At 31.0% G+C, this 23540-nt stretch overlaps 2 protein-coding genes across 7 annotated transcripts in view; both read right to left on the reverse strand.

The window, feature by feature from the left end:
* Window positions 1–23540, reverse strand: part of LOC122507649 (glucose dehydrogenase [FAD, quinone]-like) — a 404897-nt gene that overhangs the window by 203060 nt on the left and 178297 nt on the right. The gene's annotated exons all lie outside the window — the stretch shown is intronic.
* On the reverse strand, window positions 15009–20901 carry LOC122507651 (basic salivary proline-rich protein 1-like). Its single transcript, XM_043620476.1, has 4 exons — window positions 20573–20901; window positions 20397–20453; window positions 18360–19074; window positions 15009–15175 (listed from the first exon to the last, which is right to left on the reverse strand). The coding sequence occupies exons 2-4, from the start codon at window positions 20443–20445 to the stop codon at window positions 15166–15168; spliced, it is 774 nt and encodes a 257-aa protein (XP_043476411.1). The 5' UTR covers window positions 20446–20453; window positions 20573–20901; the 3' UTR covers window positions 15009–15165.

Genomic DNA, 23540 nt, shown 5'->3' on the forward strand with positions numbered 1-23540 from the left:
TGTTTTCTTGTAATTTTACCATACATTTCGCTACACTTTCTGCACCTACTCTTGAGGTGGTGTAAGGCCGCAGTCCCATGGCAGCGTTTTGCGTTGCGTTGTAATGAGAGAGAATGCAGCAAACGTATATTTGCGTCTTTTTCTCTCCCATTACGACGCAACGCAAAACGCTGTCATGGGACTCCACCCTAAAAGTTACACTTAGGCCGCAGTCCCATGGCAGCGTTTTGCGTTGCGTCGTAATGGGAGAGAAAAAGACGCAAATATACGTTTGCTGCATTCTCTCTCATTACAACGAAACGCAAAACGCTGTCATGGGACTCCAACCTTAGTGCAGGCAACGAAAACGTACCTATTAAGGCCTAAGCACAATAGGTTCGCGAACGCAAAGCATGAGTTAGAAAAGGACAGAGATATATTTGTGTCCTTGTCTATCTCATGTGTCTCGTTCGCGAAACCAGGGGTTTTGACGCGTCACTCTACGTTTTATACGTATAATACATTTTCGACGTATTATACGTATAAAACTAGGTAAAATACATAATCATGATGGCAGACTTATTTAGACATATTTACCCTCTTTACCATAACCTCACATGTTTGTTATTTATTATTCATAATATTCCCATTATTCCTATATTTAAATTTAAAACAAAATTTTAATTGATAAAAAAAGTTTTGCACATGTTACACGTAATATGACACTAGTGAATATAGGTTATGTTGTATGCTTATATATACGCATATATAACTGTGACGGCTATGATTAAATTTCTAAATAAAAGAAATTAAATATGTAAAGATTTGAATTAATAAACATTTTATTTTACTATTAAAAAAACGATAAAAATTTTGTTAATTTAAAAACTAAGAAATTTCAAAATACTATCTTTCAGTTACCGAGTTGCGTCATCACATGTAATATACATAATGTAGAAAATCTAGGACGTAATATACGTAGTATTATACATGTATAAAACCACGTATTAAGGCCTTTCTCCAATAGGTTTTAAAAAGTGTGCGAATGACTGCGTCTGCGTCGGTTGCTATAGCAACACATGCTAAAATCAACGCAACGCAGTCAGGCTGGAGTCCCATGGTAGAGTTTTGCGTTGCGTTTTGTAACTAGGCAATGAGTGCAAATAGAGCAAACATATATCTGTATCTCTCTCACACTCATGGCCTAGTTACAAAACGCAACGCAAAACGCTGACATGGGACTCCAGCCTCATTCGCACACTTGTGGTAACCTATTGGAGAAAGGCCTTTATACATCTTGTATTATACGCACTCATCCCTGTGCAAAACGCAGCATTCGAACGCAAGCATGTAAACACCGCCTTACTCTTGTATGTTACCATGAAAACCTACAGGCGGGTAGGCTGCCTGCATTGAAGTAACCGCAGCTTTTGGGTATGATCTTAGAATACTATTCAATGCTATTGGAGACTCACCATTACTATGTTACATTATTCGTTTGTACTTCCCGTATGTCACCAACACTGCAACAATTATTTTTCATTTCCCCCTTTTACATCTTATTATTATTTTTCGAATTTGAAAATTAATCTAAAATTTTATTATATTATATTATAATAACAAAATAATAAATTTATTTTCTTACTATAGAATATGAAAACCAGCTATGAATATGGTTTATGATTGACCATCTATTTTATATAGACTTTTTTACAGTTTGTTTATTTTACGGCTAACGTCATAAGTCCAAAGCACAATATGTTCGTGAAAGTCGTTTGTGAACGAGACGCTTGATATAGAAAAGGACACAAATATATCTCTGTCCTTTTCTAACTCCTGCTTTGCGTTCGCGAACGCCATTCGCGAAAAAATTATGTGGTTAGGCCTATAGACGATAAAATCTGTAAAAATATAGTCAAATTAATCATGTTACCAATCTTAGATTAAATGTTTTTTTTATGGTTGAAAAAGCGGTACAAAATTGTCCATTGTAGCAGAAAGTTGTGCTCTATACCTCAAAAAATATATTGAGAAAATAAAATAAAAGAATATCTAAGGATTTTGAAGAATATATTATTGATTGCTTAATTCAAAATTTAAAGAATACTTTCATTGTTAAAAAACCATGGGTTCTTCAAAACCTCGTTCACAAAAAGGCGGTCCAAGACCGCATTCAAGGAAGAAAATTTTTTCTGAAAAGTAAGTTAATATGTATTTGTTATAATGCATTTTATTTTTGTTAAAATGAAGTAAGGTAAAATCATTCTGTTTTCATTGTATTTATTTAAATAATTATATATTATTATATTGATGTAATATAACCTAAAAAGAATGTATCTTTGTAAATGATGCTAGATGTACAGCGATTCTGAAATCAAGAAACGTTGTCTTCTTGAGGGCATAACTATTATTGAAAATATTCGATTTACTTCAAGCAATACTGTTAATGTGCTAATGGTAATTCTTTTTTTCCAGATTAATTTTGTTAGGATGTATTCATGCATGATTTATTTAATTTTTAAAAAATTCAGTGTTTATATTTGTATGATTTTTATCGTTTTGTAACTTTGATTAAATGACAATTGACAATAACTCTTATTAACATAATTTAATATAATTTTACAACAGTTAAAAAATAATTGTTTAAAAACAACTGAAATAATCTAAATAAAATATCTAAATATCTTTTTATGTTTACTAAGAAACTCCGAACTACAAAATTATTCTTCATTGTATGTAAAAGGTTTTTATTAAATTATAATTTATACAGTAAAACACTGAAAATTAAAAACATGTTCATTTTGACATTCGTCCGTTTATTAGTAACACACATTGTTAAATTAATATTGCAAATAAGAAATTGAATTAAATTTTTTACAACTAATAATTGAAATTGTTTAAAAAAATTATTGTTATTAACATTTCTTATAATGCACTTTGTAATTATGGAGATAGGGTTCCAAAGGGAAAAATGTTTAGTTTTTATGTACGAACTTGTTGCAATAAGTTTAAAAACTATATGCAAGCTTTACAAGTAAAAAAATAGGCACATTGGTTTTTAGAGGCCAAAAGTATATATTTCTCTGTTTCATTTTTTTAAAACAATTACTTGATCTTTATACTTAACAAAGTACATTTTTTAATATCAATTCTATGAGGTTTAAATTTCAAAAAGCTGCCTTGATTGTCCACATGTAGTAAATGCTTTTTTAAAATAGTGATTTATTATAAAAATGTGCTTGTTGTTTAGTTGTTTCAGGTGACAATAAAAACGGATATCTGTTCCAAAATTAAGCAGATTCGTTTGAAATGTAAAATATTTGTCAGAAATGTAATCACACATTTTTTATGAAAAATTTCACTATTTTTCTAAATTGGAGTTGAAAATTAACGAAAAAAATTTTTTTTGAATTTTTTTGGCGTCTTTTCTGTTTGCCTCATAAACTACGAAACTACCACTAATTCTAATACAAAACCATCAAAAATTTTTTTATTTATAACAAGAATGGATTTTTTTAAATTATTTACTTATTTTAAAATTTTTAACGCAATTATCTTGATAATTAACAAAATTCTTCAGAGAAATTCAATTATTTTCAGGAATTTTAATGAAATTCTTTACATTTTTATGAAATTCTTTCTTTATAATAATTTTATATCAAACACAGAAAATTCAATAGTTGACAACCCGAAGTATTTTTGGAAATTTGTAAATTTAAATAGACAATGTCATTCTTTACCTGGTGCCATGTATTTAAAAGAGGAAAGTAGTGAATCTCCTGTTGAAATTGCTAATCTTTTTGCGAAATTTTTCAAATCTGTCTATAACACTACTACACTGCGACCTAACGATGTAACATCTACAGAATTTAGTGAGGTGAATCTTAATTCAATAACGATAACAAGAAACGATATATTTGTAAAAATAAGAAACTTGGATGCAAATAAGGGAGCAGGCCCAGATGGAATCCCTCCTTCTTTGATTCGTTCATGTGGCTTTTCATTTGTTGAACCACTGTTTATTTTGTTTAATAAATCCTTGAATATGAATAAATTTCCTAATGAGTGGAAAAAGGGTATTATATCTCCTGTTTTTAAAGATGGTATTAAAAATAATATTGAAAATTACAGGCCAATAACATTACTCAGTTCAATTTCTAAAATTTTCGAAGGTCTTATTTATGAGTCGTTGTATGTCGCGTCATCAAACATTATAATTGATGAGCAACACGGGTTTGTTCGTGGTCGCTCTACAATTACTAATCTCGGCATCTTTGTTGATTATTTGTCAACAAATTTGGAAAAGGGACACCAGATTGACGCGATATATGCCGATTTTACTAAGGCATTTGATAAGGTTAATCATAGCATTCTTCTTGAAAAGCTACGTAGAATGGGTGTATCTCCAAATATAATTTTGTTTTTGGAAAGTTATCTATCGGGGAGATTTCAAAGAATAAAATTTAAAAGTGAATATTCAGATCCATTTTTGGCAACTTCTGGTGTTCCACAAGGCTCGAATCTTGGACCACTCTTGTTTGTTCTTTACATGAATGACATTAAATTTATTTTCAAGACTTGTTTTTTTTTTGCTTTACGCCGATGACCTAAAAATTTATAATGTTGTTAGTTCAAGTCCTTTACATATTCAGACCGATTTTGATCGCGTGATCCAATGGTGTGACAGTAATCAAATGTCAATAAATGTTAAAAAGAGTTATGTTATCTCGTTTTCTAAGAAAAGTACTTTGATATATTGTTATACTGTTGGTCATGAGGAGCTTACAAGGGTTACTTGTATTCGGGACTTGGGTCTTCTTCTATGCAGTGATCTCTCATTTAATAGACATATATCTGAAGTAACTTCAAAAGCATTAAGAGTCCTAGGTTTTATAACTAGAAACGCATCTATGTTTCACAATATAAATACACTTAGAATTCTTTTCTTCTCTTTGGTGAGATCGCTGCTGGAATATGCCTCTGTAATATATGTGCCTTTTTATGATTTTAATGTGATAAGACTTGAAAGAATTCAAAATAGATTTCTCCGTTTTGTGGCGCGACAGTTTAACATACCATTTGACAGATGCGCCCATGACTACAGTTCATTACGACTATTGCTTAACACTCCACTAATTGCATCTAGGTTTCTGTTTAATGATTTGACTTTTTTCTATAAGATTATAAATGGTGTTAATGATTGTCCACATTTATTGTCATTATTTAATTTATCTGTTCCTACTAGAGTTACTAGAAATTACACATTATTTGTGGAATCGTTCCATAGAACAAACTACGGATACCACTCTCTTGTAACAAGACTAGGCAGAGAGGCTAATTCTGTCTCTAATGTTATTGATTTTTTTGACAATAATTATTTAAGATTTACCTCCACATTGCGTAAGTTCACATTAAATTTTTGATTCTATTACTGCCTAGTGCAGGCTAACTAATTATTATTGATTAAAATAGGTTGTGGTTTGCAGCCTTTAGATTGTAAGAGTACTTTGTACGAAAGGGCTTGACCCGTAAATTTGTTAAATAAATAAATAAATAATTCAATCCCTGTAAAATTCAATTAATTTCATAAATAACAATATTCATCACAAGAATTCAATTAATTTCAAAAGTAATAAAATTTTTCGGAGAAATTCAATTATTTAAAAAAATTTTAACGAATATTCCGTCAAGAATTCACTAATTATGTTCAAAAAATTTTAAAAATTCTCGTAAAAATTTCAATTATCTTTACAAATAATAAAATTCTTCTCCAAAATTCAATTATTTTCAAAAATTTTCCTCATTTCAATTACTTTTTATCTCTACTATTTTAATAAAATTTTGCAAAAGAATTCTATTATTTAAACAAAATTTTAATAAAAATTTAACAGAAATTTAATTATTTAAAATTTTTTAATAAAGTTTCTCGAAAGAATTTAAATATAATATAAAGAAAATTGAAAAAAATAGTCTGCGAAATTCAATTATTTCGAAAAATTTAAATAAAATTCTTTTAATAATTCTATTATTTAAAAAAATGTTGATATAATTCTCTACATGATTTAGTTCATTAAATTGCAATTTTAATAAAATTTTCCTATACAATTCAATTGTTTTCAATACATTTCTTCTTAAGAATTCAATTATTTTCACAAATAATATACCCATTTGCTTGGGGTACAAAAGTTCCAAAGCCCAAAATGTCCAAAATATAAATTTTTTTATGGGAATTTAATTATTTAAAGAAATTTGAATAAAATTCTTCGCTAGAAATCAATTATTTCATTTCTTGAGAATTCAATTATTTTTACAAATTTTAATAAAATACTTTATAAATTTCAAAAAATTATAATAAAATTGGTCATAGAATACCTACAATTATTTTCGTAAAATACAACATTTTTCTACAAATACAATTATTGTTAAAAATGTTTGTAAAACTTTTCGAAACAATTCAATTATTTTCGTAAAAAATAAAATTCTTCTAAGCAATTTAATTATTTAAACAATTTTAATAAAATTCTTCCCAAGAATTCAATTTTTTCAAAAATAAACATTTTCACAGGAATTCAATTATTTAAAAAAAATTTTGTTTTAAATCTTTGTCAGATTTTAATTATTTTCAATTTTTTAATAAAATTTAAATATTTTTAAGAAGTTCATAAAAATTCGATCAATTTCCTCATGTTTTATTATATATGATATTCTCATAAGTTATTGAATTTAAAAATCTGAATTCCTGTGGAAAAATAATAATGATTAAAAATATTTATTTAAAATAGAAGTTATTAATGTTCTTCAGGGTCAGGGAAAAAGTGAAAGTTTTGTCTGGAAATCAGAGACCAATATTCTGGGTGTTTTTAACTTGGTTTCTAATGAACAATAATTTAAATAAGAAATATATCTCTCAAATTATTATTAATAAGTACTATTTCTTTCAAACAGTTGAGAAGGATGTTTTAAGGATTTTTGAATCAATTTGTAAAAGTAGATAAAATTCTTTATTTTTAAAATTAAATCTTTAATCTTAAAGTAGCTGAGACTGCGGCTAAAACTTAAATTTTGGAAAGATGTTTTTTTAGAAAATAAATCCATTTAGATGCAAAAATATTTAAATAGATCAATCTTGTATAGGGCAATTGTCCTCACCAACATTTCATAAAAAAGCTTCTAATATTTTAGCGTATAATAAATGTTTTGCTCTTTTTTCAAAATTTTGATTTTTTAACATTTAACAATTATAAATTTAATAAACTAAAATTTATTTATAAATAAAAAACAAAATTATGGGTTCAATTGTTGTGGGCGGTTTCGTTTTTCGGCCGAGTACTTGTCTAATGTCATAAATACACTGAAAAAAAAATTATTTGATTCCATTAATTCAAATTATTTGCAAAATTTTTATTTGGATCTAATAAATATTTATTTGCTTCAAATAATTTGAATTATTTGAATCACATTTATTTAACTCAAATAAATCTTAATTGAATCAATTAAATAATTAATTGATTCTAATAAATAAATTTATTTAATGCAAATAATTAGTTATTTCAAACAATTAATTAATTTATTTCACATAATTAATTGGATATTTCATATTTATATCTAACTATTTCCGTTAGAAAGATAATGCAATTTGACTCTTTTGGCTGTTCAATATTTAGCCCTAGTCTCCCTTATATAAATTTTTTTCTTCTTTTTATAATCTTAACAATTTTTCTGACTAATTAAAAAATTCCCTGACTTTTCCCTGATTTGCCTGACCTACTTATTTTTCCCTGACTTCCAGGTTTTCCATGAACAGTCGCCACCATGTAAGGACAATTTTTCAAATTCCAGGACATTTCCAGGAATTCCAGGACTTAAAGGACCAGTAGACACTCTGAATTATTTGTAAATTCTTGAAATAAATAAATATTTAAAAATAAAAACTTATAATAATATTAACAAAATTTAATTAAATTTTTTCAAAAAAATTAATTACAAAATTCAATTATTTTAAAAAATTTACCGTTAATTGCTTTTAATATTCAATTATTATCTGAAATTGTAACTGTAATAAATTTTTAAATCAATTTTTATTAGTAAATTCTACTGAAAATCAATTATTTAAATATAAAAATAACAATTTATTGAATAATTGCATGTTTCGGAAAATTGAATTCTCATAAAGAATTTTATCTAAACATTTTTAAATATCTGAATTCTTTTGACAACTTTTAATAAAATTTTTAAGAATTTTTTCGAGGAATTCGATTTAAACTTTATTAAAAAAAATTGAAAGTATACAATAATTTTTATTTATGAAAAAAATTGAATGGTTGCGAAGAAATGTATTTAAAAAATTTGTAAATAATGAAATTCCTGTGAAATTTTTATTATTTTTTGAAAATAATTAAGTTTGTGTAGAATTTTATTACATTTTTTTTTCAAATAATTGAATTCTTTTAAAAAATTTTATGAAAATAGTAGATATTGAAAATCATTGAATTGAGGAAAATTTTTAGAAAATAAATGAATTACGAAATAGAATTTAATAATTTCAAAAGATAATTGAAATTTGATGAGAATTAAAAAAAATTTTGAACATAATTGAATTTCTGCGAAGAATTTTTATTACTGTTGAAAATATGTAATTGAATTTCTGCAATCATTTGTAATTTCTCTAAAATTATCCAAATTATATCGTATAATTTACGACCTTTTCATTCTTTTTGAATCAAATTACAAACTTTATATGGTCCTTTTTTAAAAAAACGGACTTTTACGGACTTCAAGAAAAAATACGGACTTCTACGGGATTTACAGACCTTGTTGGAGCCCTGTAAAAGTTATTTTATTTGAAAATAATTAAATTATTGCAACTAATTTTATTGTTTTATTTTATAATTAAACGTTTCTTAAAATAAAATTCTGTCGTTAAATTGCAATAAAATTTTTAAGAATAATTGTATTTTTCCAAGAATTTATTTAAAATTGTATTAAAAATATTTAAAATTCTGTGATGAAAATAATTGAATTTCTTAATAAAATTTTATTATTTATAAAAATAATTAAATGTTTTAGTAAAATTGTAGTATAAAATATTGTTGTCAATAATGTAAATAATGTAATAATAATAATAATAATAATAATAATAATAATAATAATAATAATAATAATAATAATAATGAGGGTAAACTCTGTAAAGAGATACTAGGATGCACTCCCTTTGCGGAAACTTCCTGCTATCTTGGAGAGACACATCGACCTCCACATCCGAACATACATGTTCACGTGCCCTTGGATATCATAGACGTCGCATCAATGCTCCAGCAATGCTATAACGTCTATGTAACTAACGGAGGCGGTTCAGGGTCCATCCTGGCCAGATGGTAGTACCCTGTTAAGGCCCGATTGTCCCTCGACACGGGACAAAGAATAAAAAAAAAATGAAATGGACAAAAATTTAGATATTATACTCCAAGCGGGTACCTCAAATGAGGGTAATCCCGACACCGATTCTGATCGGGTTGAAGCCCCGGTAGTCGGTGCAGACGGCTCCAAGGATTTTGGAGGGAGCCAAAGCAAAAATTCTGAGGATGTGGGACTTAGCAGATTCGAAGAAAATGTTTTAGAACAGGTCGATTTGATCCCAAAAATACTTGACAGCATGTGGCGTGCTTGCAGGAAACAAAGACACATTAGCAAGGATGTTCAGGATGGAATGGTGGAATTGGGGAAGGTGCACGAGGTGCTTCGCAGTAACCTGCGTTTTATACCTAGGCCCTTCATTAGCCCAAGCAAACCAGAGTCGAATCCTGAAATTCCTAGATCGATGTCTCACGCCACATCTGGCGAGAGCAAGCCCATCGACCCAAAGAAGCGCCCTAGAGAGTATGAAGGTCCGGAGACTGATTCTACTGTGACCACTCCCAAGGGTAAGAGGGTTAAGAGCAAGGAGACCAAGCCAAACCCTACTGTTATGGAGACGGAGGTGAGTAAGGCTGCTTCGGCCAAGGTTGCTTCTTATTCGGAGGCAACTGTGGAAAATAAGCCTGAAAACGAAAAAGACTTTGAAACCGTCTCCAATAGGAAACGGGATGCCCGTAAGAGAAAGGCCTTGAAGAAAGCGGAGGAGAGGGAGCGACTTCAGAAGCGCCCCCCCAAAATTAGAACAACGGAGGCAATAAAAATTTCGGCCCGGAATCCAGAGACCTACTATGATCTTATAAAGCTGGCAACAACTTCGGTAAATCCAGAGGAAACTGGCACAGAGATTGTGAAAATTAGGAGAACTCTTAAAAAGGAGGTTCTCGTTGTGGTAAAAAAGGGGGGTGAAACTTCAAAGTTCGCTCAGAATCTTACCTCCGTTCTTCAGGACAAGGCCGAGGTTACGGCTCTTGTCAGTAAAAAGACCCTCGAAATTCGGGAACTTGACGAAACAACTTCAGAAGAGGACGTTTTAACCGTCTTAAAGCAGAAGTTGCAAAAGCCCGAGTTAGATGTGACTTTCCGACTTCTGACACGTTTTGGTGGTACGAAAGTGGCACTAGTACGCTTGTGTGAAACGGACAGCAAGAGTCTGCTTAAGCTAGGCAAAGTGCGTATTGGTTGGATAAACGCATCCATCCGAACGCACTTAGAAGTGACAAGATGTCAAAAGTGCCTAGCCTATGGACACGTGACCCGAATTTGCAAGGGCCCCGACAGAACAAAAAACTGTCGGAGATGCGGCGAAGCGGGACATTTCGCCAAGAGTTGTACTGGCGACAAGCCAAAGTGCATTACGTGTACAGATTTGGGAAAAACGGAAGTCAACCATATCCCTGGAAGAATTTTCTGCCCGGTTTACAAGGAGGAACTGGAGAAACTTGAAAGAACAAATCCCTAAAGCTCCTTCAAGTCAACCTGCATACAAGTAAGGATGCACAGGTGCTCCTGATGCAAACAGCTAGGGAAAATGAGGTCAATATCCTGTTCTGCAGTGAGCAGTATCAAGGAAGCGACCTCGCACCTTGGTATCAGGTTAAGGCGAAGAGAGCCGCCATCAAGCTGTGCAACCCAGAATTGCGGGTTGACAAGTTCTTGGAGACAAGCAGCGGGTTTGTGTGGATAGAGGTGGCTAATATACGTATGTATAGCTGCTACTTCTCACCCAACGACCCGCTGACCACCTTCGAAGCCAATATAGAAGACCTAGAATCGAGCCTCATAGAATCCAAGCTGGATGTCATCATCACTGGCGATTTTAATGCAAAGTCGCCAGAGTGGGGTGAGACGAGGCTCGACAAGAGAGGAATTCTGATTGGAGAAATGATCTCCAAGAACGATTTATTAGTTGTAAACCGGGAAAAACATGGACGTTTAGACGAGGTGCGATCGGATCGATTATAGATCTAACGATCGCATCGTCTAATATATTTAGCCGCATAAGCGACTGGCGGGTCTCTGAGGAATATACCGCAAGTGACCACCAGTACATTGAGTTCTCAGTCTCAATGGGAGACACACGAGGAGGAAAAAGACAGGAAGCTCCTAGTCGCAAAACCTCCTCGTGGAACATTAAGAAACTCAACAAGGAGAAGTTCAGCCGGTCCCTAGAAGAATCTATCTTAATTGAGGATTCTGGTTGGGTGAGGAGGCCGAAAAGTCTAAATGGAGAGGTGCGAGCGGTGCGAAATATAATCTTCACCGCTTGCAATGCGTCGATGCCACGTCGCAAAGGAGCCTTTCCAAGGAAAAAATCCTTGCACTGGTAGTCAGAAAAGCTAACCTCCTTGAGAAAGGAATGCCTCAAAGCAAGAAGGACATACACCCGATCTAAGGGAGATCCCTTGCTGAAAGAGGCTTTCAAGGAGGCGAAAAAGAACCTCAAGAAAGAGATCCGTAAGTCGCGACGCCGTAGCTGGAAGGACCTAATCGAGGAAGTCGATAAGGACCCATGGGGTCTGGCTTTTAAAATCGTGACTAAGAAATTAGTGACGAGGCAAAAGACCCCCGGCCTGGACAATCCCGATTGGGTCAGAAAGATAATAAGTTCTTTGTTTCCTCCTGCAGAACCATACCTTAGACGGGACTGGAGTTCTTGCAAAGTCGGAGAGGAAGAACTCTTCACACTTAGCGAATTGCACAAAGCAGGCAAATGATTGAAAACAGGCAAGGCGCCTGGAATCGATGGGATAAGTAACGAGATCCTAAAGTTGGTAATTGACACTTTACCCCAGATTCTGCTTCGATGCTTCAATCTTTGCCTTGAGAGAGGACAGTTCTTCCGCGACTGGAAGCGACAGAGGTTAGTCCTCTTGAGGAAAGGCGAAAAACCTCTAGATAAAGTCTCATCATACAGGCCTATATGCGAATGGATCTACCCGAAGGTGCGGTGATCATTGGCTTTGCGGACGACGCGTTGTTCGTGTGCACTGCCGAAAGTGAGGAGGCTCTTGGGACATTGGTGAACGAATGTCTGCGACTAGCAAAAAGCTGGCTGGATACCAGAGGTCTTGAAATGGCCCTGGAAAAGACCGAGGCACTGCTGGTCACAGACAGACGTGGTTATGAGCTCCCACGAATCGTGATAGACGGATTCGAGGTCAAGTGGAGTAAGCAAATTAAATATCTTGGTGTGGAGTTGGATGGAAGGTTAAACTTCCACCACCACATGGCTACGGCGTCAAATAAGGCGATCGAGTGTGCGGCTAATCTTTCACGGTTAATGCCAAATGTAGGCGGACCCCGTGAACACAAACGGAGACTGGTGGCAAGTGTCGCCCACGCTAAAATGCTCTATGCAGCACCAGCGTGGGCCCCATCCCTGAGGTGCAAAAGATGTGTGACCATCTGTGAAAAGATACTGTCGGCGCAGAGATCGATAACAACGCGTATCATCTCTGCATATAAGACGGTATCTACGAGTGCTGTGCAGGTCCTTGCAAGTGTCCCGCCAGCAGATCTTTTGGCGAGGGAAAGGGAAGAAATGTTTCTCTTTTCTAAAGAAAGAAGTTCCTTAGATGAGGAAATAAGACCAAGCAAGGGCCTGATCCGCAAAGAAGCGAGGCACAGGCTCATAGAAAGATGGCAAGAAAGATGGGATGGTGAGGAAAAAGGTCGATGGACTTATCGCCTTATCCCGGCACTCGCCACCTGGATAAATAGGAAACACGGTCAGGTTTCCTATTATTTGACTCAGGCGCTCACAGGTCACGGGTGTTTTAACTCGTACCTGTGTCGCTTTAAATTACGCGAGGACGAGGTGTGTGCATATTGCCAGTTCCCTGAGGACAACGCGGAGCACACCCTCTTCTCATGCAGAAAATGGGACTTGGAGAGGCAGGCCATGTTCGAAGGTGTAAACAGTCAAGTTACACCGGAGAACATGGTATCGCTGATGACCCAGTCAGAAGAGAATTGGCGGAAAGTCGAGAACTTCATAATCTCGGTTATGTCGAGGAAGGATCTCGACGGCCGCCAAAAAGCGTAATTTAAACAGCTTTTAATTTTGTACGTTTGTTTTTTATTAATTTATCTTGTGATTTATTTGTCCTTATACATTTTTTACTTGTTTGTGTTTTTTATTCATCTTTGTACAGTTTTAGGTTTTCAATATTTTATTCGCGTTTATTTTTTCTTTTTTTTATATATCCGTTTGTAATTTTATCTTTTGACTTTTTACACTTTTTAGAATTTGCTTTTTTATTGTTGTGCTGTTAATTCCGCTTTATATTGAAATAGTTTTGAATTTTTAACTATTAACGCAGGATGACCGCAGAGAAAAGCAGAAAGTCGCAATAGCGACAGAGTTGGAGCGCCACCCGCGAAGGCTAAAGTCTTACGACAGTTCCGAGGGAGGGTAAAGGGCTCCAAAAGAAGGGTTACGGGTTTTAGTGGGTCGGGCTGGCGGTAGGTCGCCAGTTTATTAAATTTACTATTTTATATATTTATTTTTAAATTTTTTTTATTTCCTTTTGTTTTATCACACCAACCCCACATAACCTTGGAGTGCGGAGTCCAAGGTATCTGTAGGCAGATTTCCCAAAATTCCCTAAGCAAAAAAAAATAATAATAATAATAATAATAATAATAATAATAATAATAATAATAATAATGTAATTAATTAATGAATTTTATGAAAATAGTAAATATTGAAAATCGTCGACCTGCTGTATCTAAACTTTAGAAAATAATTGAAATTTTGCAAAGAATTTCATTTAAATTTGTGAAAATAATTGAATTTTTGTAGAAAATTTTTGCTATTTATAAAGATAATTGAATTCTTGATGAGATATTCGTTAAAATTCGACGAATTCTAATAACATGTTTGAGAATAATTACATTTTTTGAGGAATTCGATTAAAATTGCGTTAAAAATAATTAAAATGTAGCGATAAAATTTATTATTTATAAAAATAATGGCATTTTTTCTTAAGAAATTTATTTAAAAAAATTAAAATAATTGAATAGCTGCGAAATTTCTTATTATTTATGAAAATATTTAAATGTTTGCAAAGCATTTTAACAATAAAATTTTAGATAATCGAATTCATTTAAAATACTTTTTAAAATAATTGAAATTTTGACAAAAATTGTATTAAAATTCTTAAAAATAATTGAATTGCAGAAGCAAAGAAATTTGTTTTTTATCAATATAATTGCGTTAAAACTTAAAATAATTAAATAATGTTAAAACATTCATTCTTGTCAGAAATAAAAAAAAATTTTGAAGCTTTTGTATCAGAATTCGTTATTGTTTCATAAATTATAAGGCAAACATTAAAAAAACATAAAAAATTCAAAATTTTCTTCAGAATTCTAAAAAGTTAATTTTTTTCAGTACTTTTTATGAAAAAACTTTTCCCTGATTTCCCAGACCTGTGGTAACCTTGGACGAAGAGTGAACGAGAGAGAATAAGAGGAAATAAGGGAGAATAAGAGTTAAGAAGAGAAAAGAGGAGAGAATCTTTTTATATTTTTTTATTTACTTTTTAGGTATAATATAGTTAGAAATAAGTGATAGTAATGATTTATAGTATCGATATAATAATATATCGATACTATATAAAGTGATAGTAATTAATAAAAATGATGATTAATAATAAAGTCCTTGACCACCTCCTCTTCCACCCCTTCCACCTCTTCCACCGCGTCCTCTGCCTCCACCACGATATTTTTTCTCCGACAGCAGGTCCATAAGGAGATGTTTAACATCTTTCATATCTTTCTGCAAGCAAATAATTATTAATTAATTATTATTATTATCAAGAAAAGCAAAATACTAACAATTCAATTAAAGAAGTTCGCAAAAATTGTTAGAAAGATTTTTCGTTTAAAAAAAAATTGGAATTAAAAAATAGAATAAAATAAGACGGAATGAGAGAGAATTAGATGTAAGAAGAGAGAATGAAAGAGTATAAGAGTGAATGAGATAAAGTATGAGAGAATGAGGGAAAATAAGAAAGAATGAGAGAGATTAAGAGAGAATAAGGGTAAACGAGAGTAAATAAAAGAAAGTAAAAAAGAAGGTCTAAAATAATTTTTTTAATGTACTAATTTTCAAAATATTTGTTATTTATAATTGAGTACAATAGTGTATTTCCAGTAAATTTTTACTTACTGTCTAAATTTGAATTAGTAAAAATGATTACTAATTTTATTTAGTGACTACCGTAAGTGAGGCTAAATTCGCTCAATTTTTCAATTCTTTTTTAAATAACTTCGGGAAACGATGAAAATAAACATTGGCACTGAAAATATATAATCTTTAACCCTTTATCTTTCCTATTACTGCATAAAGAAATTGAAATATGTTGCAGAAAATTATTTATAAGCCGTTTTTTTGTGAGCGAATTTACCTTTAAATGATGGGTAAATTCGCTCACCATTATTATTCTGGCAAAATATATTATAATCTGCAAAAATGAAACTAAATATTCTTTAGAATCAATAAAGAAAAAAATTAAGAACAATATTCAAAGTTATTGGAATAAATATTTAATATTGTTTTATCAATAAGTAATTAGATTCAATCATTCAATAAAACGTACTCATAACCATAAAAAAACAAGGTTAAGTTTGACAGTTTAGTGCTTAAACCGTTTTAAATCGTTTAATTTTCAGTTATAAGAGTACTATTATTTCAAAAAATCGAATTATAAATTAAAGTAATTAACATACTTAAAATATCCAGGCCCAAACATCTTTTTTGTAGACTTATTTCCTGAGCGAATTTACACAACAAATTTGAATTTTTTTTTTTTAATTGATTAATTGAATTTTATTAATTTTGAAAATAATTGAATTACTGCGAAGAATTTAATGTCAAATTTTTAAATAATTTATTGATTAAAATAATTATTGAAAATCATTGAAAATTAAAAAATTAGATTTGCAATAAATTTTATTAAAATTTTTAAAAATAACTAAATTATTATTTTACTGCGAAGAATTTAATGACAAATTTTAAAATAATTGATTGATTAAAATAATTATTGAAAATAATTGAAAAATTGCAATGAATTAAATTAAAATTTTTGAAAATAATTGAATTTTATTACTCCTGAAAATAATTGAATTACTCCGAAGAATCTAATGGCAAATTTTAAAGTAATTGATTTTTGCGAAAAAAATTATGCAAATAAAAGAAAGTAAGAAGAGAATGAGAGAAAATAGAAAAGATTAAGGGTAAACGAGAGAGAATAAAAGAAAGTAAGAGAGAAAAAAATTATGCAAAAAAAAATTATGCGAAAAAAATTATGCAAATAAAAGAAAGTAAGAAGAGAATGAGAGAAAATAGAAAAGATTAAGGGTAAACGAGAGAGAATAAAAGAAAGTAAGAGAGAATGAGAGAAAATAAGAGTGAATGTGAGAGATTAAGGGTAAACGAGAGAGAATAAAAGAAAGTAAGAGAGAATGAGAGAAAATAAGAGTGAATGAGAGGGAATAAAAGAATTTAAAAAAATGAGAGAGATTAAGAAGGAATAAGGGTGAACGAGAGAGAATAAAAGAAAGTAAGAGAAAATAAGATAGATTAAAGAAGAACGAACAAGATTAAGAGTGAATAAGATGAAGTAATAGAGAATAAGGGAAAATAAGAGAGCATAGGAGAGAATATAAGGGAATGAGAGAGATTAAAAGAAAGAAAGAGAGAATAAGAGAAAATAATAGTGAATGAGAGAAATTGAGAGAGATTAAGAGTGAACGAGAGAGAATAGCTGACAATAAGAGAGAATAAAAGATAATAGGAGAGAATAAGAGAAAATAAGAGTGAATAAGATAAAGTAGGAGAGAATGAGATAAAGTAAGAAAGAATGAGAGAAAATAAGAGAGATTAAGAGTGAATGAGAGAGATGAAAAGAATGTAAGATAGAATGAGAGAAAATAAAAGTTAATGAGAGGGAATAAAAAAAATTAAGAGAGAATGAGGGAAAATGAGAGAGAATGAGAGAATAAGAGAGATAAAAAGAAAGTAAGAAAGAATGATAGAAAATAAGAGTGAATGAGAGAAAATAAGAAAGGTTAAGAGTGAATGAGAGAGATTAAAAGAAAGTAAGACAGAATGAGAGAAAATAAGAATGAAAGACAGGGAATGAAAGAAAGTAAGAGAAAATGTGAGAAAACAAAAGTGAATGAGAGGGAATAAAAGAAATTAAGAGAGAATGAGGGAGAATGAGAGAAAATGAGAGAATAAGAGAGGTAAAGAGAAAGTAAGAAAGAATGATAGAAAATAACAGTGAATGAGAGAGATTAAAAGAAAGTAAGAGAGAAAATAAGAAGGAAAGAGAGGGAATGAAAGAAAGTAAGAGAAAATGTGAGAAAACAAAAGTGAATGAGAGGGAATAAAAGAAATTAAGAGAGAATGAGGAAAAATGAGAGAATAAGAGAGATTAAAAAAGGTAAGAAAGAATGATAGAAAATAAAAGTGAATGGGAAAAAATGATAGAGATAAAGGGTGAACGAGAGAGAATTGTTGACAATAAGAGAGAATGGGGGACATTAAGAGAGAATGAGGGTGAACGAGAGAGAATGAAAGATAGTTAAAGAGTAGATGAGAGAAAATAAGAGATAAGGAAAGAAAATGAGAATGATTAAGGGTGAACGATAGAAAATAGTTGACATTAAAAGAGAATGAGTGAGATTAAGAGAGAATAAGGGTGAAAGAGAGAATAAAAGATAATAGGAGAGAATGAGAGAAAATAATAATGAACGAGATAAAGTAAGAGAGAATGAGGGAAAATAAGAATGAATGAGAGAAAATGAGACATATTAAGGGTGAACGAGAGAGAATAGTTGACAATAAGAAAGAATGAGAAAGATTAAGAGAGAATGAGAGAGAGAGAGAGAGAGAGAGAGAGAGAGAGAGAGAGAGAGAGAGAGAGATTTAATGTTAATAAAATTGGGTTTCTTACTTTGTTTTTTTCTCCTTCTTTGACGGCGCATTTGGATGTTCAAGTGCCGCATTTCGTATACGGGCAGCGTTGGAGGAGCTCCCTCTCGCATTTATTAAATCTCCCTGCAACCTTGACATAACTGCCATTTGTTGCATGGCGAGAAATTGCTCGTTGGCAGCTGCTTGAATTTGTGGGAAACTACTTCCCATATACGGCTGTGCAGGATATACTTGAGGTGGGAAATACACATTTGGAGGAAGAGGAGGAAGTGCGGCGTTATATGGAATTGGCAGGTACATCTGCGGATTATGCTGGAATCCGCCCATTTGGCCCATTCCAAAATTCATTGGCGATTGTGGGTGTACATAGAATTGGTTTTGCTGCTGTCGTGGACGCCCATAATTATGAACAAACCCTTCCTCAATACATTCTTCCTCCTCTTCCTCGAATTCCTCATTATGCCAGCGATTTCTTGGTGGCAACGGCAATCCGGTCCTAAAAGCGGCCGGTGGTGGTCCCAGTGGGACAGCTGGTCCTGCTGCGATTTGAACTGCAGCACCACCTGTCGTCGGTGGTGCTGCTGTTTGAGCTGCGGCCGGTGGTGGTCCCAGTGGGACAGCTGGTCCTGCTGCAATTTGAACTGCATCACCACCGACGACAGGTGGTGCTGCTGTTTGAGCTGTCGCTGCCCCGGAGCTTCTAGTTCGAACTGATTTTGGTGGTATTGTAGAAGCTGTAAAAAAAAGAAAAATTATTATTTTATAAAAAAAATAATGTCACTTAGAGGTGTGAAAATTACAATCGATAGAAAATTCGATTCGAACTTGCCAATTCGAAATCAAAGGTTCTAATTTCGAATTGCTCAACTCGACTCGGTCTACTTTCGATTCGAATTGGCAAGTTCGAATCGAATTTTCTCTCGATTTGAATCGGCCAATTAAAAATATGAAAAGTTCAAATTTTTAAAGATTTTAATTTGAAATTAATTTTTAAATCAATTTTTATTAGAAAAGTGTAAGAGAATTAAATTATTTATCTATAAAAAGAAATATTTTATTAAACAATTGAATATTTCTTAAAATTGAATTTCCATAAAGAATTTTATCAACAAATTTGTAAATAATTAAATTCACTTGAAAAATTTTAATGAAAATTTTTAAGAATAATTTCATTTTTCGAGAAATTTGAAGAAAATTGTAATAAAAATTAAATTAAAAAATTAAATTCTCTTGACAAATTTTCATAAAAATTTTTAAGAATAATTGCATTTTTCGATAAATTTGAAGAAAATTGTAATAAAAATAATTTAAATTCTGTCAATAATTTTATTAAAAAGATTTGAAAATAATTGAATTGTGGAGAAAAATATTATTTATAAAGAGAATTGAAATTTTGACGATAATTTTTGTAAATTTTTAAACATAATTGTATTTTTTAGAAAAATTTTATTAAAATTATATTGAAAAAAATGTAATTGTTACGCAAAGAATTTCATTAAAATTTTTGAAAATAATTTTATTCTGTAAAGAAAATTAATTAAAAATGTATTGAAAATAATACTTAAATTCTAATGAACAAATTGTAGCACAGGTTATTAAAATAATTAAATTTCTTTGATAAATTTTAATAAAATTTTTGAGAACAATAACTTTTTTTGAGGAATTGTATTAAAATTGTTTTAAAAATAATTGAAATTCAGCATTGAGTTTTATTATTTATGAAAATAATATATCTAAATAATTTTTTATTTATTTTTTTAACTTTTTTTTGAAATATTAAAGTGAAATTAAATTTCAAAAATAAACACTATAACTTTGGAAAACAACAATTTTCCAGGTTTCAGATAAAAATTCCCAGACTATTTAAGTTTTTTCTCTAAGAATTCCAAAAAACTTTTGAAAATGATTGAAATTTTGCAAAGAATTTTATTTTTAAATTGTTAAAGATAATTGAATTTTGGGTAAAAATTTTGTTATTTATAAAGATTATTAAATTTCTTTAAACAATTTTATTAGTTTTAAAAATAATTGAATTGTAGTGATGACTATTGCTTACCGTTACCACGTTTTTTATTAACTGCACCTCCCTTTTTATTTTTCCCCATTTCTTCACCTAAAAATACATAAATATTTTATTAAAAATTTTAAAAACTCATTTTTACAATTATTTTAACAATAATAACATAAAAAATAATTAATTTTAACACCGATGTAAATCAGTTACAATCTTACCTTTTTTTTCTCGTTTGCAACAAATGGTTTCATCACTGTTTTACAAAAACGATTATATAGATAGAGTCTTTTAATTGGATAAAATCCGGATTGTTGCAGACAATTCTCGTATTCGTTGCAGACAGCTTTCGGATTGTTTCGTACTTGTTTCGGAATAGGATTTTGCCACACTTAATTTTAAATTGTTGCGGACTAATACCGGATTTCTAGCTTACAGATTTCGGATTGCTCCGGACATTTTGCGGATAAAGTTTTTTTAACTAGATTAAGTTCGGATTGTTGCGGACTGATTCCGTATTCTTTACATATTGATTTCGGATGATTCCGTACTTATTTTAGAAGAATTCTTTACCGGTCATAAGTTTGGATTGTTGCGGACTAATTACGGACTGAATTCGTAGACATTCAGGATTACTCCGGAGTGTTTTCGGATTCAGGTTTTCGTTCGGATTGATATCAGACTAGCGCGGATCATTTTCGGACCTTTTTCGTACAATTTTCGGACTAATCCGTACTAATCTGACTAATACGGAATTAGTCCGAAATTTTTACCAGGGAAGTAATTGAATTCCTGTTAAATTTTTATTAAAATTTTGATTAAATAATAGAATTCTTTTGGAAACTTTTATTAAAATAGTACATATTAAAAATAATTACACAAAAAAATTCAGAATTTTCTTATAAATTATAAAAATTTAATTTTTTCTAGCACTTTTAATAAAAATCCCTGACTTTTCTCTAACTTCCCTGACCAATTCTAATTGCCCTGACTTTTCCCTGAATTCCTGAATTACTGTTGATGTATGTCGCTTTCTTGTGAAAGAAAATTTTATAACAGAGAATCCAGAAAAATTTATTAGCGATTGGTTCGAAAATTAAGAAGGTGATTGTGGCTGGGAGTCAATGTCGGACACTGAAATTGTGAATTTTGTAAAAAATGGCAGAGTGGAGCTAGAAAGAATTGACGAAAATCAAGTCATGGATGATAAAAACAGTTCTGACTTGGTTCCTCAACAACAAGAACTTACATCTGAAAAGGCTTTCGAAAGTTTACAACCATTTAAATCGTGGGTTCGAAAAAATACCAGTCCCAAAAATTTTAATAAAGTGTTAATATGTTTTGAAGAAATAGAAAAATTAGTAAAATCAGATTCTTAAAATTTTTTTTAAGATAATCACACTTTAATGGTAAAACCAGTTTTCACACTGTGCCCGAACCAAAAAAAAAAGTTTGACAAAAATGGATCCACAGTCTGGTTGTCGGGAATGTTTCTGCATCATACCAAATGTAAAAAATCGTTGGGATCAAAATCCTAGCTGATCCTTTTTTCGAGTTATCAATATATTTACATGCAAATTTTTGCAAAACGTTTAAATTAAAACTTTGTTACTTCATGTAGGCAATCCATTTATGCAAAAGGTATCTTAAATATTTTTTATATGTAAATATATATCATTACATTTAAAACAAGACCTAAATAAAGAAAATTGATTAATATTTATCAAAATTTCGGGGTTTTTCAATATAAAGTTTAGTTAAAAGTTGGTTTTGAACTTTTTTGATATTTCAGGTAATATTTCCGTAACCTTTATATTTCTTTTAAGTGTATTAATTATATTTTAATAATATTTGCACAAAATTTTATTTATTTGATTGAAAATATAAAAACAATAAGACATATTATGTAGACAAATACAAAAAAAATTTTTATTACGTTAGGGTCCCCACTTTGCCCCACATTCCCCTAGTTGGACACTTAAGGATACGTTCTTATTAAAGGTGTGCATTTAATCGAGTTAAACCGAACATTAATCGACTCGACAACAGAAAATTTGAATCGGAGATAATTCGATTCGAACTAGTCAATTCGAAAATCGGCATTTCGAATTTCGAATTGCTCAACTCGACTCGGTCTACTTTCGATTCGAATCGGCCAATTCGAAGTTTCCACTTTCGAATTGCTCGACTCGATTTGATTTTCGAATAAATTCGGCCAATTCGAAACACAACATACTGCAACACATCATAGCACATTACATAGAAATTCGAAAGTCTAACTTCGATTTTCGAATTGGCCGACTTTATTCGAAAATCGAGTCGAGTTGAGTAATTAGAAATTCGAAACTTCGAATTGGCCGATTCGAATCGAAAGTAGACCGAGTCGAGTTGTGCAATTCGAACCTTTGAATTTCGAATTGGCAAGTTCGAATCGAATTTTGCACACCTCTAGTTCTTATATTATGCATTTTTTCTTTAAATAACAAATAGTTACTGCTTGTTTGAGCACATCAATTAAAGGAGTTATTCACGATTAAAAATCATATTAATTTGTTACAAATACTTGAGTATTTAATAAAATATAGTTAAAGCATTTTAATGAAAAATCACGAAAGCTTCAGTAGTAGGAAATAATTTTTTAATTGCTTACTGCTGGAAAATTGAATTAAAGCTCATTAGAAGTTGATAATATAATACTTAAATCTTATAAGTTTTAATATTTATGATTAATTATCAACAAAACTTTGTGCTACTCATTACGCTACTCGATAATGGTTGTATCTATAGTCGGACACTATGATTTTTAAAATAAAAGATAAAAAATCTTTTGTGCTATAACGTCTATGTAACTAACAGAGGCGGTTCAGGGCCTATCTTGGCCAGATGGTAGTACCCTGATTAAGCTCGATCGTTCCCTCGACACGGGACAAAGAAATTAAAAAAAATGAATGTAATGGACAAGATTTTAAATGAAATACTCCAAGTGGGTACCTCGAAAGAGGGTAATCCCACCACCGATTCTGATCGGGTGCAAGCCCCGATAGTCGGTGCAGATGGCTCCAAGGATTTTGGAGGGAGACAAATAGATAGCCAGCTGACATGCTACGAATCAAATGTCGCAAATCAGTTCCTGGCTATTTCCGGAATTTTCAAGAGTGTGCGTCAAGCATTCAAACGCCAAAAGAACGT

The sequence above is a fragment of the Leptopilina heterotoma genome, unplaced genomic scaffold (assembly GCF_015476425.1).
Source record: "Leptopilina heterotoma isolate Lh14 unplaced genomic scaffold, ASM1547642v1 Lhet_50, whole genome shotgun sequence".
NCBI lineage: Eukaryota > Metazoa > Arthropoda > Insecta > Hymenoptera > Figitidae > Leptopilina > Leptopilina heterotoma.

Excerpts from the sequence above, each read along its gene's own strand:
- LOC122507651 (XM_043620476.1), bottom strand. The coding sequence starts at position 20,445 with ATGGGGAAAAATAAAAAGGGAGGTGCAGTTAATAAAAAACGTGGTAAC. Across the intron at positions 19,075-20,396 it reads TAATAAAAAACGTGGTAACG|CTTCTACAATACCACCAAAA; the intron begins GTAAGCAATAGT and ends TTTTTTTTACAG.